Raw genomic sequence first — 18001 nt, 5'->3', positions numbered from 1 at the left:
CTTGCATTCCCACCAACAGTGTAGGAGGGTTCCCCTTTCTCCACATCCCCGCCAACATCTGTCATTCCCTGACTTGTTAATTTTAGCCATTCTGACTGGTGTGAGGTGGTATCTCATTGAGGTTTTGATTTGGATTTCCCTGATGCCGAGCGATGTTGAGCACTTTTTCATGTGTCTGTTGGCCATTTGGATGTCTTCTTTGGAAAAATGTCTGTTCATGTCTTCTGCCCATTTCTTGATGGGATTATTTGTTCTTTGGGTGTTGAGTTTGATAAGTTCTTTATAGATTTTGGATACTAGCCCTTTATCTGATATGTCATTTGCAAATATCTTCTCCCATTCTGTCGGTTGTCTTTTGGTTTTGTTGACTGTTTCCTTTGCTGGGCTGCATACTCTTCGAACATGTCTTCATATGACAATGACTTTGTAATATTATTACCTACAGAGAAAATTGAAAGAAAATTTAGTCTCCTATCATGGTTGGTTGACACTTATCTTTTATTATTGATAGTTTAGAAAATGCTTTTCATCTTCACAATTCTTTGCTGATACTGTCATATGCATATTTAGAATTATCAAATTGGGGGAAAACTCTCTCTAGTTTCTTTTAAGTATGGACTGCAATAATGGAAAACATTGTTCACAGATTACCTTCTAGCTTCATATATTTCAAACCTTGTTTCTCCACCACTACCTGTGTAGCTACATACTTCCAGTGTCAGGCAGTGTTCCCACAGTGATATATAACTATACCAGTTATATAGATATATAGTTATATATCACTGTGGCCCTCCACTGGCCCTCTACTCCCTGTCACAAGATTGGGCACCAGGTGAGTGGGCCCAGCGGCAACAATATTCTCGAAAATCATACCTACACCAGGAAAAGTTGCAACGATTTAAATACATAACTTATTGCAAAACATAACCCACTGAAGCAAAATAAATGTATTCCTAACTAAATTTCCCCTTAGTTAGATTCCCAAAAGATCTGTTGCCACTCCAATTCTACCTGATACAAGGGGAAGTTGGTGAAAGGGAAGGGGAGTATAGAGACCGTTGCTTTAACCCCAGAAAATCTAAGTACAAACAGCATAAGTCTTGCTCTTTTGAACCCTCTATAATTTGTAAGCTAAAAAGAATTGGAGTTGAGATTAAGATCAGAAATATTAAGGGGAAATTTTTGTTAAACTACATGACAAAATTAATCAGTTTGGCTTCACAGTCTTGAAAATGCATTTTTTATCACTATTATAGTCCATCTAAGGTTTCAAAAGTCATATTATCTGTGAATCTTCAACAAGATAAATTTATTTGGTTAGATGCATTTTCCAATACAAAAAAATATATTCTATTTGGGTTTTCTTTTCAATAGTCGATAAAGGGCAGTATAAGAATAGCTGCTATACTATTCAATATTTTAACTCGATATGCATCAGCAAAAAAAATACAGAATTTTAAGCTTTATCTGAGTATTAAGGATTACATAAATTGATTATTAACTCAGTATGGATTAGAGTACTATCTTATTTCCGACTAGAGGTAGAACAAAAATGAGGTGACCATCGAAGTTAAGTTCTAGATTGGTATTCCATTGCATTCATATTTGATAATCTCTTCTGATCAGGTACACTTCAATGTATTTCATTGCTCTTATCAAATATTGTTGGCTCTGTTTTCTAAGTTGGTATTTCAAAGTCTTATTTGATAATTTAAGTGTGGTATTTTGAGAATCAATGTCAGCATTCACGTAAAATGGTATTTGCATTGTCTCATAAATAACATGATTTAAAAATATTTAGTGGCGGGGCGCCTGGGTGGCTCAGTCTGGTAAGCGGCTGCCTTCAGCTCAGGTCATGATCCTAGGGTCCTGGGATCGAGTCCCATGTCTGGCTCCCTGCGCAGTGGAGAGCCTGCTTCTCCCTCTCCCTCTGCCTGCCACTCTGCCTACTTGTGCTCTCTATCTATCTGTCAAATAAATAAATAAAATCTTTAAAAAAATATTTAGTGGCAAGTAGAACACTTTTTAACCTTAACATTTTACATTGTTGCTGACCTAAAAACAGGATTTATGCTGAAACAATTGACTAATTGCATTTTTGGCACAACCTGCTGCCAGTAATTTGATCATAAACTCATGGGACCTCTTTCTTCTCCCCTCATTTTCTATCTTGAAACTACAATAAAGCTATAATTTATGATGTAGACTGGGGAAGAATTATAGTTCTTGTTTTAAAGATACAGCAACGAGTGCAGATACCAAGATAAAATCCTAGCTAAGAGATATTTCCCTAACTGTACTTTTTAAAACTGATATATTAGTCTTGACATGCAGTTTGTTTTTTTAATCCTCAAATTCAATACCACATCCTCCAGTGATAATTCTTTGTTTATTATGTTCTCTACTTCTTCTTGACTCCTAAACTTTTTTGTATGCCTGTTAGCTAGATAATCAAAACAACCAGATCTTGTTTGTATGTGTTTTCAATTATTAAAATGAAGCTAAATTATCTCACTTGAAATTTTTGTTTCTAGAAGGAGCAATACATTGAATATTAGTGCCTCATTTTCAATAATTCTTCAATCACACAAAGACCTACAGTCTAGAAGCTGGCACCATTTCTCTGTTCCTGACTACCCTCATGTACTGATTTTCCTCTTTATGCAGTTTAGATGTTGTGCCTCATATTATAATATATCCCCTATACAAACTGTCAACTCTCATCTCTTCTCTTCCTTCCTGGCAAAATTCAAATGCTGGTTAAATCTAATTAGCACTAAGATAGATGAATGTGGCTGGAGAAAAACACTCAGTTGTGTTGACTATTCATACCTAATTTCAAGACCAGCAAGATTAAGTGGATTTTATTACTGTTCAGGATCTTGAGCCCATTTATATTTCTACTATTTTAGGTGACAGTTTTATCCCTTCACTCATGCATTAAAACTCTAACATCTTTTTCCCCATCCTCTCACTCAGCTGATGATCTTGCTTCCTATCTCATTGCAAAACTAAAAGCCAACAGAATGAATATTTACAAGGTGCCCCCTAAGGCCATAACTACCTACACACTGGCATCTGAACTCCATTAATCTGCTTTCCCTGCTGATGCTATGTACAGTATTTCATCCTATATAAACTAATCCCACACTTGCAATTAGATCTCTCTCCATTTTATCACTTCCAGCAATTGTCCTCTTTGGCATCCTCCAGATTTCCTTAAAAGTAGACCTTCCACTAGCATCTAGTATTTTCTAATTTTTTAACCTACTATTTTTCATTTGTATTTTATTCCTCTATTTTGTATTCCCCAGTATGTTGCGGTTTTTTTAGTACAAGAAACTTAACTTGTACCTTGTATCTATCACAATAAATATTAGCAAGTTTTTGCTTAATTTTGTAACATATGACATGATTTGTTAACATTTAAATTCAACCTTGTATGAAGTCTTTTAGTTTATCCAAGTCAAAATAGAGACATGGTAGAAGCTCAGTAAATTTCTGTTTTTGAGCAAGTAAAGGCATAACCACCCAATCGTCTTAAATGAACTTGAGTTTCAAAAATGAGTATTCAAATTAAAAAAGAAATGCACAATAGAATTCCATTTCCCTATAGTGCTTAGCAAAAAGGCAAAGAAAATTATAATTCTTAAAATCCTAGGACACAGAATTTAAGTGTTCAATTGATCTCACTTATATATTAGTTATTCTGTCCCAGAATAAGATGATTAATAAAAATACACATGTAAATGTGGACACATGCATATATACATACATGATGCTGTCATTTTTACCAATGACACAGGAAGAATCTTTGTGACAAGAGAGTTTTTGTTTTTAAATAAATCTTGTACATTCTGACCTTTCCTTAAACTTGGGCTGCATCACAAAAGAATACATAAATAAATATTTTTCCATCTTGGTTCTTATGAATGTTGGGTGCTTCACGTTTCTAACTGAAACATAAAAGCACAAAAGCAGGATATAGTCGGGGGGTGTTAAAACCAGCTGGTTAGGAAATCCATTTGGGGTCAGTAAACCGGTTGTTAATGACACCAACCAACAGGAAGAAGATGGAGAGTACAAGAGACGAGCATGCATTTAGGGGTAAAATCAATAGTCATATTTGATTGGTGTGGTATTTTTCGCTGGCTGGGCAAAGAAATTCCATTGTGTAGTCTCATAGTGCTAATTTTCTATCACTGTGTAAAATTCTCACGGATATAGGCTATGTGGGAAGAATACTATATAGACCAAACCTTGTCTGAACAATCTTCATGTTTGCTTAAAACAAAGAACAACTAGCACCTGAAGAATTTAGTAGCCATTTATCTGGTTTTACCACGTTTCTCATAGTAATTGGTCTTATCAAAAACAATTTTGTGATTTTTCTATGCTCTTCGTTTTCAGTATTTCTTGGAAGCTCACTTCTTTTTATAAACACAAGGAGTAAAGCTTCAACAGGAGGGAACTGTGCCCCCAAATCTCTCATGTGCTAATTTTTTTTGTGAGCAAGTCATTTAACCATTCTGTACCTTATTTTTCTTAGCTCTACTAGTTCACCAAATTTCTATAAAAATACAGCAAGTTAATGTTAATATCTGCAAGAAAATAAATGCAAATTGTAGTTATTATCATGAAGTGACTTTTCTATTATCAACTTGCTCAGTTATCGAAGTAAATATTATTTAACTATTTATTGATCAAATATATAAATGAGTGAAATGTAAATTAGAATCAGAAAGTCTGCAATCTTAATGAAATATTTGCAAATATGTGTAATTTTTGTTGGTAATAAAGATAATAAAGAAAATGTAAAAAATTCTAGTAGTTCCAGGAAAACTGAAGAAAAATTAAGAGATCTCACAGTGTCACAGCCATATCATATCTGTTACATCTTAATTTTTCAAATGTGTGTTAGTAGTGAAAATGTTTAACCTTTTATTTTGAGATAATTTCAAAATTGTGGAAAATTTGCAAGAATAGTCAAGATAACTATGATAAGATTATATTAATATAATTTCATATGGTTTTAGTGAGGCTCAAATGAGTTCATATATGTAGAGTGTTAAGAACTTTTAGACGCAAATGAGTGGGAGAAAAAGTGCTTAGAACTAATAAATATTGGTTGTTGTTATTAAGCTTCAGTTTTGTCACCTGAACAATGGGGATAATAAGAGTGCCTGTCTTAATAAGATTATTGCATACATAAAACTTAGAAGCCCAGGGTTTTCCCAGCCTCAGTTAATGACACCCTATGTTACATACATAATAAAACTTCTTACTGGAAGAAACCCAATCCTGGGTTCTAGGATTGCTTGGATAACATTACAATAAGATCAAAATGGCCTTTACAGAGGTTTTTTTTTGTTTGTCTTTTTGGTTTTGTTTTTGACCTAGCGTCAACAGTTACATCAAGTCTTCCCATTTTGGGTTTACTTAGGTTTCATATCAATAACTATCAATGTGAGGGTGATTCTAGTTGATATTTGCTGAAGCAAATCTGGCAAATTATTTGATACTAGGAAAACATTTATTGGTAGAAGAAAGTACAGTTACAATATTGTTTATAGAAAGTGCTAATAAAATTTTGGTAAAAAGAAAATAGCTTATTTATTAATCTCCCGTTTTTTACACTGGGGTCTTTGTACTTCAGGGTGGGGGCTGGGCAGGGAGAGGTGTGGGTGCAACAGCTGGGAATACTCAGAGCTCCACGATAACATGGCAGGTTGTCCTGGAACTCATGTTTCATGTAAAGACTGAAGTGTTGATGGGAAAATGAAATTTTATATTAAAATAAACATGGATATATATATGGGGCTAAAATATAGATTTTATATGAATTTTAAAGATGATGTATATGACTTCAAAAATATTTAATAGCTATTCGACTCATGTTTGTAGAAATTCAAGACTTATAAATTCACTCTGCTCTATCATTGGGAGTACTTCAATCATCTATGGGTTTACTTGTTTAACAAATACTTAATGTCAACTATATGCCAGACACTGTACCATACTCTTAAGGGAAAGGTGAGAAAGACTCTCGTTACAGCATTATTTATAATCACCAAGACATAGAAATAACCTAAGCTCCACTGATGGACAAATGGATAAAGAAAATGTGGTGTGTGGGTGTATAATGGAATATTATTCAGGCATAAAAAGAAAGAAATTCTGCCATTTGTGACAACATGACAACTTTGAGGGCATTATGCTAAATGAAATAAGTCAGACAGAGAAAGATAAATAATATAGGATCACACTTATATATGGAATCTAAAGGAAAGAAACTTATAGATACAGAAACAGAAACAGATCAGTGGCTGCCAGAGATGGGATGAGGTGGGGGATTTTGTAAATGTGGTCAAAACTATAACTTCCAGTTATAAGATATATAAGTTCTGGGGCTGTAATGCATCGCATGGTGACTATAGTCAACAATACTGTATTGTGTATTTGAATGTTCCTAAGAGAAAAGATCTCAAAAGTTCTCATCATAAGAAAAAAAGTTCTACCTATATGAGGTGATGGATGTTAACTAAGCTTATTGTGGTAACCATTTTGCAATATATACCTTTATCAAATATTCATATTGTGCACTTTAATATGTCAATTACATCTCAATAAAACTAGGGAAAAAATGGTGATCGAGACTCATGTGGCTCCTGCCCTCATGGGACCCACAATCAAACAGTGGGGCAGGTTTGCTGTTGTTATTAAGCTAACTTTATTTTCACAGCAACTCTATGAGGTTCTATTATTTTATTAAGGCTGTGCTACCCAAGACATCTTCCTATAAGTGCTAAAAATAAGCAGGATTCTTAGACACAAAATAATGTGGGCAGGGATAGCCCAATTTAAATATAAGACTTTGAGAATGGTCAGGTATAGATTTAGAGAAGCAAGAACTGGTGCGAGGAGACCCTTTAAGGGGCAGTCTCTGTAGTACATTTGACCCATGGTAATGGAAAGGGAGTTTGAGTTAAGTGGATCAATTTGAAAATATACATTGGAGGTAAATACAGGCCTTCTTTATGAATTGGATATGAGGAGATGAGAAGAGAAAAATTGAAATGACTTCTACACTTGAACAAATGGTTGTTTAAGGGAAGGATCAGAGGAGGGCAATTTAAGGCTAAGAGAGAAATCAAAAGTTTGTTCAGTTTTGGGCATATTAATTTTCAGATGTTTTTGAGACATAAAATTAGAGGTGTTCAGTAGACAATCATATGTGAATTAGGAGCTTTGGGAAAGACATCATAGCTGGAGATAATATCTTGGCATCCTGTATAACACAGCCATTTAAAAATATGATGCTTAGTTTTTTTAAACTTTTGTCCTTTAGCTTATATAATGCTCTTTTATTAAAATATTTAAAGCTCTGGAAGTAAACATTTAGCAATAGCAAACAGAATTTCATGCAAAAGGCACGTAGGGAATACAAAGCTAAATCCTTCAGGATTTTGGCCATTAAGGAGCACAACTTTGAGGACAGAAAAAGATGCAGTAAAAGTCAGTATGTAAGAAGTCTGCTATAATGACGGTACAAACAAACTGCTGCAGAGATAGAACTCAATTTCATAAATATCAGCCCAAATATCACAGTAAGGGAAGTGAATAAAAAAAAAGATAAATACTATAAAGAAGTCCCAGGGGCATAAACAATAGCCAGTGTAAATTCTACAAGGACATGTTGGGAGCTATTGGGTGTCATTTATAGTGAGCAGTGCTACACCAGTTGTCAGGATAGTGGAGTGCAGTCATAAAGCCAGAAACATTGTGCTGGGGCAGGCATGGAGGAAGAGAGAGTAGGCCCATAGTTTGGGCAATGTTTACTCCTATCATCTGTACTATGTGCAGGAACCATCTGTGACTCCTGTTAGTTACCTAATGGATCTCATCAATTTTGCAGGTGTCAAGAAATAGTCCCAACCCCCGAGCCAAAGGAACATCTTACTGTCTCTAGTTTGTTAACTTTAACCATAGCACATTCTTACCACAAGTCCAGTTTGAGAGTCAACTGTTTCAGAGTTGAGTTACTGGCAGAAAAAAAAAGAGAGGATACACTTAATAAACTTCCACTCCTTAGCTAAGTCCGACATCGTCCAAGTTCTGAAACTTACCTAGGTTGCTATGCAGATGTTTAAGGAAAATCTTGTTAGAATAAAACTACTAGCTATAAATCACACTTCAAATGTTATTGCCAGGAAATGGCTAAAGGTGGGAATGTAGCAGCAACTCCAGAAGAGCAGTTCCTTGCTTCTGCCTATTCCTTCTTGTGGGAGTGACATGCAAAAGCCTCTTCAACCAGGACCCCAGTGGTCATGAACATCAGGGACCTTATCATTTATCTCTAAGTTGGGAAAATTTTGATAGTGAAAGGACACATTGAAATACATTGATGGATATAAAAATAGTGCTATTAAAACTGTTTTAAATTAACTTATTCTTAAGAAATAAACTAAAAATACAAATAAGATTTAAAAATCGGTTTATATTGCTTACCTAAATATTAAAAATATAACATAAGAAGAATAATTATTCTTGGTATAGTCTGATGTATTTTAATCATCTGAAACTTCCTAGCCCTATCTGTCTGTAATACAGTTTCACTGGTATTTTTCTGAAGAAGACATTTTTTAATGTGATTGTATTATTTTTAACTTTTTGTGAAATTTCTAGAAATCTTCAAAATTGTATGCTGCGGTTACTAAATTTGAAATACTGACACCTTCAGTATAGATCACAATATTTTTATCTAAAATATTCTCAAAAGGTCTTAGGTACCTGGTAAGAACAAATTCTACTAAATGGAAAATATTCCCAATTCTATTTTATTTTTGTATTGGAATATATAAGTGTTTTAGCCCAAGTTTTTTTTCTTTTTCTTTTTTTATTTTATTATGTTATGTTAGTCACCATACAATACATCATTAGTTTTTGATGTGGTGATCCACGATCCATTGTTTTCATATAACACCCAGTGCTCCATGCAGTACGTGCCCTCCTTAATACCCATCACTGGGCTAACCATCCCCCACCCCCCTCCCCTCTAAAACCCTCAGTTTGTTTCTCAGAGTCCATAGGCTCTCATGGTTCGTCTCTCCCTCCGATTTCCCCCCTTCATTTTTCCCTTCCTTCTCCTAATGTCCTCCATGCTATTCCTCATGTTCCACAAATAAGTGAAACCATATGATAATTGACTTTCTCTTCTTGACTTATTTCACTTCGCATAATCTCCTCCAGTCCCATCCATGTTGATGTAAAAGTTGGGTATTCATCCTTTCTGATTAGTCCAAGTTTTTTTTCACAAAAACTGTTTCCCCCTTTCATTTAGAGTTCCTTTGCTAATAAATAATTGTATAAGACAGAACTTATCAAGTGGATTGCCCATATTTATGGTCTTTTTAATGGATTGTCGCATTTAGATGCTGAAAAATTATAGGCACTTACAATCAGAATATAAATATCCTGAAACGAGGATCTCCTTCAAATCCTATACATAATATGAATATGCTCTAAAATTAGGAACTCTATCAAAAGATTATCCTTATAGACTAAGGTATTCTAAATCATATTTATGGAATTTCAAAGCTAAATGTCTTCTCTTTGAGAACTCATTTTTTGGATTTGATTTGCCAGTTCCTTTCTCGCTTCAGTTCATTCCAGAGCATTTCAGTGTACTTTTATTTCCCTAAGAACTTCAAGAGCTGAAGTATTGGGATGTTTCATTTACTAAATGCCATGATTAAAGATTTCCAAACGATTTTGAAAAAAAAAAAGCATCCAAAATTTAGGCTTATTTACAAAGTTGTTCTTCAATCAGAATTATGAAGGCTGCCAAGAAAATGCTGATTGCCTTGCTAAAACACCTTTATTTTTTTGATTTAACATCAGCGTTGTCTCCAAAATTAGTAATAAAGTGATTCTCACCCTATGTGTATAAAAATATTTACAAATTTTGGTACCTACAAATTTTATTTTTTATTGATATACAATTGACATATAACAATATATGAGTTTCAGGTATATGCCAACTATATTTTGATTTGTAAAATATTGCAATTTATTTGGACCCAATGTGAATTGTTTTCAGAATGATGATATTTTCCAAAATAATTTGTATTTGTGTTATTGAAAAAAACAAGTAATGGGTCTCCAATGTCATTTTTAACTAAAATTATAAGTTTTCACACTATTGTCAAATGTTTCACCTTGACTTTCCATAAACTTTACTTTGAGTTATTGAATTGGATAGAAAATCAAAGTATTACTGAAAAGTACTGATTTTATATTTGAAGCATTTGATAAAATTATATAAAATTTAAATGTTTATAAAATTATTTTTCTGTTAATAGAACACATTAATAGCTTTGCTTAACTTTTTGTACATATCCCCCAAACAAAAATACCCTTAGAACTGAAAATGAACAAAACTAATTTAGAAAAACAGACATTTGACCTAAATGAAAAGTCATGTTTCATGAGTAATCTGTAAATGCATCTTTTGCAGGCTCATGTATTAAATCACTGTGCTTGGGCACAGTCTTCTTGAAATAATTACTGACTTTTAAATAGATACTGATGGTCCTTTAGGAGAACTATTTTCTGGTTTTTATCTGGTTGTGCCCGAGAAAACACAAGAAATGTAAATTCAGTATATAGTATTTTAATTATATATGTGGTCTCAGTTTTCTTTATTTTTGCCAAAAGTGTTTATTGAAAAGTTAAAGAAGCTTTACTAGACACTAAAAAAGTCAATAATTATAGCTTTATGCCACACGGATGGCAAAATCTGCATACCAAGTATATTCTGACTACTCTCTATGTGCTCTCTATGTGCTTTTTAGCAGATTGACCAGCCTCACATATTTCATACCAAGCCAAACTGTAAATTCCCAAGTTTCCAACTTACCCTATCAAATGGCAGCCTGGCAGCTTTGTGGATTCTGTAGGTTAAAACATGGGTATGAACATACATGGGTTGCGCACTGAATGGTCATTAAGGGCAGCAGGGTGGGCATGAGACAACTTGTCAAATAAAATAAGAGCAAGAGAGGCAGTTACTTGCATGAACCCTATAACCCCATCTCACCGAGATGAAGCAGTTCCTCTCTGGGAGCCTTCAGTTTCTTCTCCAATGCCATCATCCCATTTTGATTTCCAAGAATATGGTTGCCTTATATCTAGGGCAGCCATCTTCTTTAGGTTCATCTATTTTTGGTGGTGACAAGTATGTTTAGCTGGTCCCATATTCTTCATCAAGATGGTAGGTCTTTGTGAAATGTCCCCTGTCACTAGTTCACTGAAGGGCTGCAAAGCACTAGTTCAGTTTCTAGTGTTTAGACTTTTGATGCTTTGATGCTGTCTTTGAGGGAGGGGCTTCTAATCCCCTTGCTGCTCCTACTTCAACTGTGTTGTCCATCGAATGGTTTTGGTTGAAATCTATGTAACTAGGCTTGGTCATCTAGGTTAGTTTGTGCATAGGTGAAATGGCTTTACTTGATGTTGAGCTCTGAGTGCAGCTACTTTCTTCGGTAATTGGACGTGCCTTTTGCTTAGAGAAAGATCCAGGTGAACTTCACAGCTTATTGCTGTGTTTGGCCATGAGTTATTGCTTGTCAAATGTTGTATTCCCCAGAAAATACCTTGTGAGATGGTGATTGCACGCAGGAGATTTATTAGGGAGTGTTTTGGGGGTTAACGCCTGTTGAAAGGACAAGAGGCACAGAGGCAGAAGTTCCGCTGTGATGCAATCTCAAAGGAAGCGTCTGCTGACCCTACTGGGAGTTCTGAAGATGGAATGAGGCTTCCCAGCTGTCCTGCATTGGGATGAGTTGGCCAGGTGTTTATGATCCCAGGTTCATCAGTCATTGAATGAAGGCTGCCCATGAAGAAAGCATAGTCTTTGGTTAAGTAGATATTTTTGGCTGAAATTATACCCAAACAGGGTTAAGAGCTGAGGGACTATCTGCTGGCAGCACTCCCAGCAGCTGGGATAATAAGTCCTCTATTCCTGAAGGGGACTTTTAGTGATGCAGCACAACACCTATACTTCCCTTTGATGCACCGACAGAACTCTATCACTGGCTTTTTCCCCCCAACATACTGAGAACCAATTTGCAGAAAATCAAAAGTCAAACGTGCCTAGGGCCTACAAAAGTTATAATGTATCCCTGAAAACTGGATATGCCTAATTCTAGACTTTCCATTACGTAATGTCATGAATATTTTTATTACTTAAGTCAGTATTGTTAGAATTCTATTGCTTGTAGTCGAAAACTTCCCTGACAAAATATAAGCAAACTACTACAGTTAAGCAATTCAATGACAAAAAACAACTAATCCAAAAAATCAACTGTTGACTTTTGTTAGGGTGATTAGGGAAGGCTTCTACTGAGGAGATGGTATTTGGGCTGAAACCTGAATCACAAGATGGAATCAGGTGAGGATGTGGGAAGAGCCTTCCTGGCAGAAGGAGGAATGATTGCAAAAGTCCTGAGGCAGAGATGAGTTTGGCAGGTTCCCCAACACTGTTCTCCATGGTGGAATCAGTGTGTCCATAGCATCTCTAGGGACTGTAATGTTTGGGCACAAGAGTGAGATATTTGAAGGCATTGGGAAGAAATTTTTTTTGGTAGCTTTCTTCTAAAGTCCAGGCCTTTGAAAAAGGTCAAATGAGAATGTGGGAAAGAGAAAATAAGCAATGGAGGGTGCAGCGTTTATCCCAGGATGGAATCTGCCCTGCTGGGCTATCGCTTAAGACATTTAAGATGCTGCAATGATAAGGTTTTTGAAGTTTTTAAATTTTTATTTTTATTTTTTAATACATAAAATTCTCATAAGGCCTAGAGATTTTTTAATCTTTGGCCCATAAACATGTTAATATGATCAAGAATATTTTAAATGTGAAAGGGAAAGGAAACAAGAAAGATTATCAAATGAATGATTACTTAAGAAGAAGAATATTTGTGCAAGAGGTTGTCTGCAATTGCCAGAAGGAAAAAAACAGACGCTGACAAATATGTAGAGAATAAGAGTTGCCTGCAGAGATGTGTGTGTCCCCGTGTGTGTGTTTATATAAATACATTCAAGAAAGTAATCTTAACTTTATAACATCATTAAATGACAGGAGCATAACAACAAAAGGCTATATCTTTCTTTTATAAATAAACCTGGTAGAAGTGGAAGTGAGTTAGTACTGTGTGTCAAGAAATCATGGAAAATTTTTAGCAAAATTGCTAGAAAGTTGCTGGAAGTTGTTGGAAAATCTTCATAAAGATTTACTTCTTTTCTGCATGATGATAAAAGAAAAAAAACTACTGAAAGAAAAAAAGTAAGGTATTCTGAACCAAGACTCTTAAAAAAAAGATGACTCAAGAGTAATGGGGAACTTTCAGACATGAATTTGTGACTTTTTTTTATCATCACACCACTGATGCCAGTTTGTAGATGTATTTGCTAAGTTGCTGCCAGTAATCACTGAGGAATTATAGAAGATTGGGAAAGATTGTAGTGTCATCCAGGGTTCATGGCAGGAGACAGAAACATTTGAAGTAGGCAAAGATTAATATGGTAAATTGGGTGCTTGCAAAATCATTGGAAGGCCTGGAGAAGTGGCCTCTAGTTTGGGCTTCTTGGAATGACTCGCAGACACGAGACAGCTGAGTCACCAGGGGACCTCCCACCTCTGAAAGTATCCTAGAACCACTGAGCTTCCAGTTACAATACATGCATGATTTTAACTGAGATTTAGGAATCATAGAGCTGAAACTGTGCGCTTGTTACTACTGTTGTCACTACTCCATGATGCTGGTGACTGGAATCCACTGTTGCCTTTGCTTCGATTCCTTTTCTCACCCCTGAATTTGAAGAATGAATGACTGCTTGCAGAAGAAAATTTCACATTGCCACGAGACCTTGCTTGCCAACCAAGAAATGGTAGAAGATGACCACCCTCACTTTTGCCTTACAAATCTCTCATAGTAGCATCTACATGGTAGGACCTTATTGGAGTCCAGAGCACTAGCTGCAAAAGAATCTGGGAATTGTACATTTAACTCCCAAGTCTCTTCCATCCAAGAAGACATGATACAGGGTGGCAAATGGAAATTCAGTGAGCCAAACCACAGTATTCCATTCGGGCATAGACAGGCAAACATTCTTATTCCTTTAAAGGAAAGAAAGAGATAAGAGACATCTGCTTAGCTTGACATTGGTCTTAGTATTGGTTAGAAAAGACACCCTGTGAGCCATTAAGAAAGGATGTAGCAATCACTGGGAATAAGGGTTCATTAAAAACAAATCATACTGGATAACTTATTAAAGTGGTAAGTAATAGAACTATATGGCCATAATGTATCTAGATTTTAACAAGGCATTTGCCCTAAAATTCTATATGATGGGACAAACTTGGGAAATGTGGTCAAGATTGTGACATAGTTGAATGGATTTGTAATTAGTAGAAAGATTAAAAACTCATGATTTGTAGATAAATGTCCAATTGTAGCACATGCCATAGGAATTTCTATTTTATCCTGACCCACATTACACAATGACTCCAACAAGAAGGCTGATTTTAAAAATAGCAACAGTCATTGTTTATTAAGTGCTTCCTCTAGATGAGGCACTATAGATACATTATTATCTCTTCTACTCATTGCAATAATCTTGACAGGCTGTTATCTCCATTTAAATGTGAGGAAACTAATACCAGAGAGTGTAAGTGGCTTGCCCCTAGCTCCACATCTAGGAAGCAGCAGTGCTGAGATTCATACCTAACACAGCTTCAAGGAAGAGGTAACGGAGGGAGAAAACCACAACATTTCTGGGAGACATGGGTCAGAACGTTCCAAGAACCCCAGAGCATGGCATTTTCTCAGCCATTCCACATGAAGTTGGAAGCTGGCCCACTGTCCTGCAGGATCTGGCCGGTATCTCAGGGACTCAGACTGACACTGACAAACCTTCACCAAAGGCTCCATAAAAAAAACAGATGCTGATTCACTAAATCACGAGAAATGCAATAAATAGTCAAGCTGGCTAAATATAGGTAATATTCCTGCATGCAAAAATCTGAGGGAGAGCATGATCAGAATGTTGACCCCAGAAAACAGAATCAGCCTCATGAGGGGATGCTGGTCAGAATGCTAACTGTCTACAGTCTCTGCCAATCACAATACAGATGTAAACATCTGCCTGGCTGACTGGATCCCTGGACCTACATGGAAGGACACGTCTTCAATCAGACAGTGCCATTATTTGCCTTTCTGATTCTGTTCTAGGCTCACATGAGTGATTGCTATTCTTTCTATAGATAATTTAATGACTTCAGCTAAGTTGTTTTGGCCTAAAATTTATTCTTTCTCTTTAAGGTGACTGTTTCAATTGATTTCCTGCTGATACAATTTCTTAACTTCAGAAGACAAGTTTTATTCCTGTGTTTCCAAATTCACTGTGGTTCTTGGGCACTACTGAAAAGATGTAGGTCCTTTTGACTCTTTCCTTTACCTGTGCTGCCATTGGTAGGTTAACAAGAACAGAAGAATCAGTGCTGACATGAAGAGTTTGAAAGCAGCACAGGTTTTTAAAAAGAGAGTATTTTTAATTAACATAGGCTCACTGTGATTCAGTAGTGTGTGATATTGTTATCAAAGAAGTCAAGACAGACTTAGCTGTATTAACTGTGTCAACAGAGTGAAGGAGCTAGTGAATGAACGAAGAAGTTGACAGTTCTACCCTAATCTTCAGTGACACTCCATGCCTAGACTAGCAATGTTTATTTAGTTCAGGATCCACATTTTCAGATATCAACAGACTGGAATATATTCAGAGGAAATTGACCGGATGGTGATAGGACCTGAAATCACATTCTGAAAAATGGTGGTAGGACACTGGTGATATTTAGCTTGAGAAAGAAAAGACTTAGGGGAAAAATAAGAAAAGCCAAGAGGTATTGGGTACTTGCTTATAGATTAGGCCAAGGATTGTTTTCAGTCCCTAATGGATTTCAGATATTATGCATTTACCATAATGGAAAAGCGGATACTCTTATTTCGAGAGTTACTCTGGTAGGCAGAGAAAGTCAGTAGAAACCACAGAGACAACTTTGCTTATTAGAATGATGACATTTCTAACTCTCAACAACATAATGAGCTGCCTTGATTGTAACATACCATGTTTTTGGAGATGCTCCAGTGGAAACTGGCCAAACATTTTATGGAAATATTTTGGAGGAGAATAAGTATTAAATGGAAGAATTAGTATTAAAAGGAGGCATGGACCAGATGAACTATAAGACCTTGTCCAAACTTATCCTGCTAGTCTATCATTATCTTACAACACAGTAACCCCTTTTTGATCTTTTAGTTTAGTGGCATGAACACTGGGTTAATGCCACTTCCAATTCAATAGATCAACTGTAGGGGACACTGACTGCTGCATTCCTTCCTGGCAATTAAGACAAAATCCAAAACCATCTGAAGCTGTAGGGATGTGGGTGCAGAAAGTCTGTGAATGAGTCATTAGGTATAATACAAAGAGGAGACTCACTTCTTTATTTGATCCCCAGACCCATGTATTCTAAGTGTGGGAGAAACAGTACTGTATATGGATTGCTTTTCAAAGCATGGTTAATTTTCACTCTCAAATAGTTTGAAAGCTTCAAATGTTAGTAGCATTCATTTCTGTCTTTGTATTTAAATGCAGTTATTTATGCTTCTAAAAAACCTTTGATTGCATACCTTATTTTGAGCTTTGTTATTGTTAATGTGCACACTTCAGCATCAACCAACATGTACATTCATGGCAGTGAATGTCATACCTTAAAATCTGGTTCCTGTAAATGGGAAAGAATAATGTTCACTTAAAATAACCAAAAAACAATGGAGTTTTATAGCTAGAGAAAACCTAAATATCACATATTATTAGATGAGAAATTCAAGCTCAGAGAGATTGAATGACTTGCCACATTCACATGGCTGGACCAGTAGAAAGTAGAGCACTTTTCTTTTTTTCTTTTGTCTCCCACTCAAGGAGGCAATTATATGCCGGGGGTTTTTGGCAAGATACTCTTCTTTTTTGCTTTTCCTAGCAAGTAGAATGGTTTGATACTAGTCACTTCTAGATCTTTATTTACAGCCTGATTGGGATGTGACCTGAGGAGAAAGTATCAGAGTAGGATTCCAAAAATAGTATTTTATTTACCCATATCAGTAAGCAGAAATTCTAAGGGCTTCTTTGTTCCTAATTCTGGATTGCTCTTGGATCTCTGCAGTGCTGCATATGATGCTGTTCTTGACAGAAATGTGGCCATTAAGAAGCTCAGCAGACCCTTTCAGAACCAAACGCATGCCAAGAGAGCTTACCGGGAGCTGGTCCTCATGAAGTGTGTGAACCATAAAAACGTGAGTTGTTTTTTTTAAACCTCTGGCAGTGGGAGGTTGTGAGATTGGAGAAAGGAAATCTGTGTGCCAACTTGAGTAGGAACGGCTTTCTTTGCTTTGTCATTTCTGCCTGTTAAAATTGTTTATCCTTCCATATGCTACATTTGATTTCATTGTCCTCATGATAGCTTTCTGCTTAAAACTCATCTAAAAACCATATGGTGTAAGAGGGGATAAATTTAATAATTTCCTGCTCTGAAATTAACCATATTTGGTTATCTTGCTCCAAATTAACCAGAGAGCTCCATACTTTTTCCAAAGTAATAAAAAGCAAACAAATACAAAGCCAAAAAATATCCTACAGAACACTATATTTCTTTGTAATTTAAATTTAATTATTAGCAGGTGAAAATTTTTATCTCCTTTTTCTTTTAGCTATAGTCTGGCAGTGGCCTTCAGATGTTCACTGTGCTTCAGCATCTTGTTTTTTGTCAGGTTGGGCCTATGCGCAGGAACGTATCTGCAAAGTGCATCAGGACAGGACCATCAAGAGCATTTCTCATGGGAACTAAGTAGGGTATACCATAGGACTTTCTTCAACTTCAGAGTATAAA

The 18001-nt window shown here is 35.8% G+C and overlaps 1 protein-coding gene across 11 annotated transcripts in view; it reads left to right on the top strand.

Moving 5' to 3' along the window:
- Positions 1–18001, top strand: part of MAPK10 (mitogen-activated protein kinase 10) — a 547028-nt gene that overhangs the window by 440151 nt on the left and 88876 nt on the right. For all 11 annotated transcript variants that reach the window (XM_027600538.2, XM_027600539.2, XM_027600533.2 and 8 more), the window contains one exon: positions 17279–17408. In XM_027600538.2, coding sequence (XP_027456339.1) covers positions 17279–17408 — 130 coding nt within the window. The remainder of the gene's footprint in view (positions 1–17278; positions 17409–18001) is intronic.

Source organism: Zalophus californianus, chromosome 2 (genome assembly GCF_009762305.2).
Source record: "Zalophus californianus isolate mZalCal1 chromosome 2, mZalCal1.pri.v2, whole genome shotgun sequence".
In the NCBI taxonomy this organism is placed as follows: Eukaryota; Metazoa; Chordata; class Mammalia; order Carnivora; family Otariidae; genus Zalophus; species Zalophus californianus.
The sequence above is the reverse complement of the archived record's forward strand: the minus strand, read 5'-3'. Positions and strand labels throughout refer to the sequence as shown.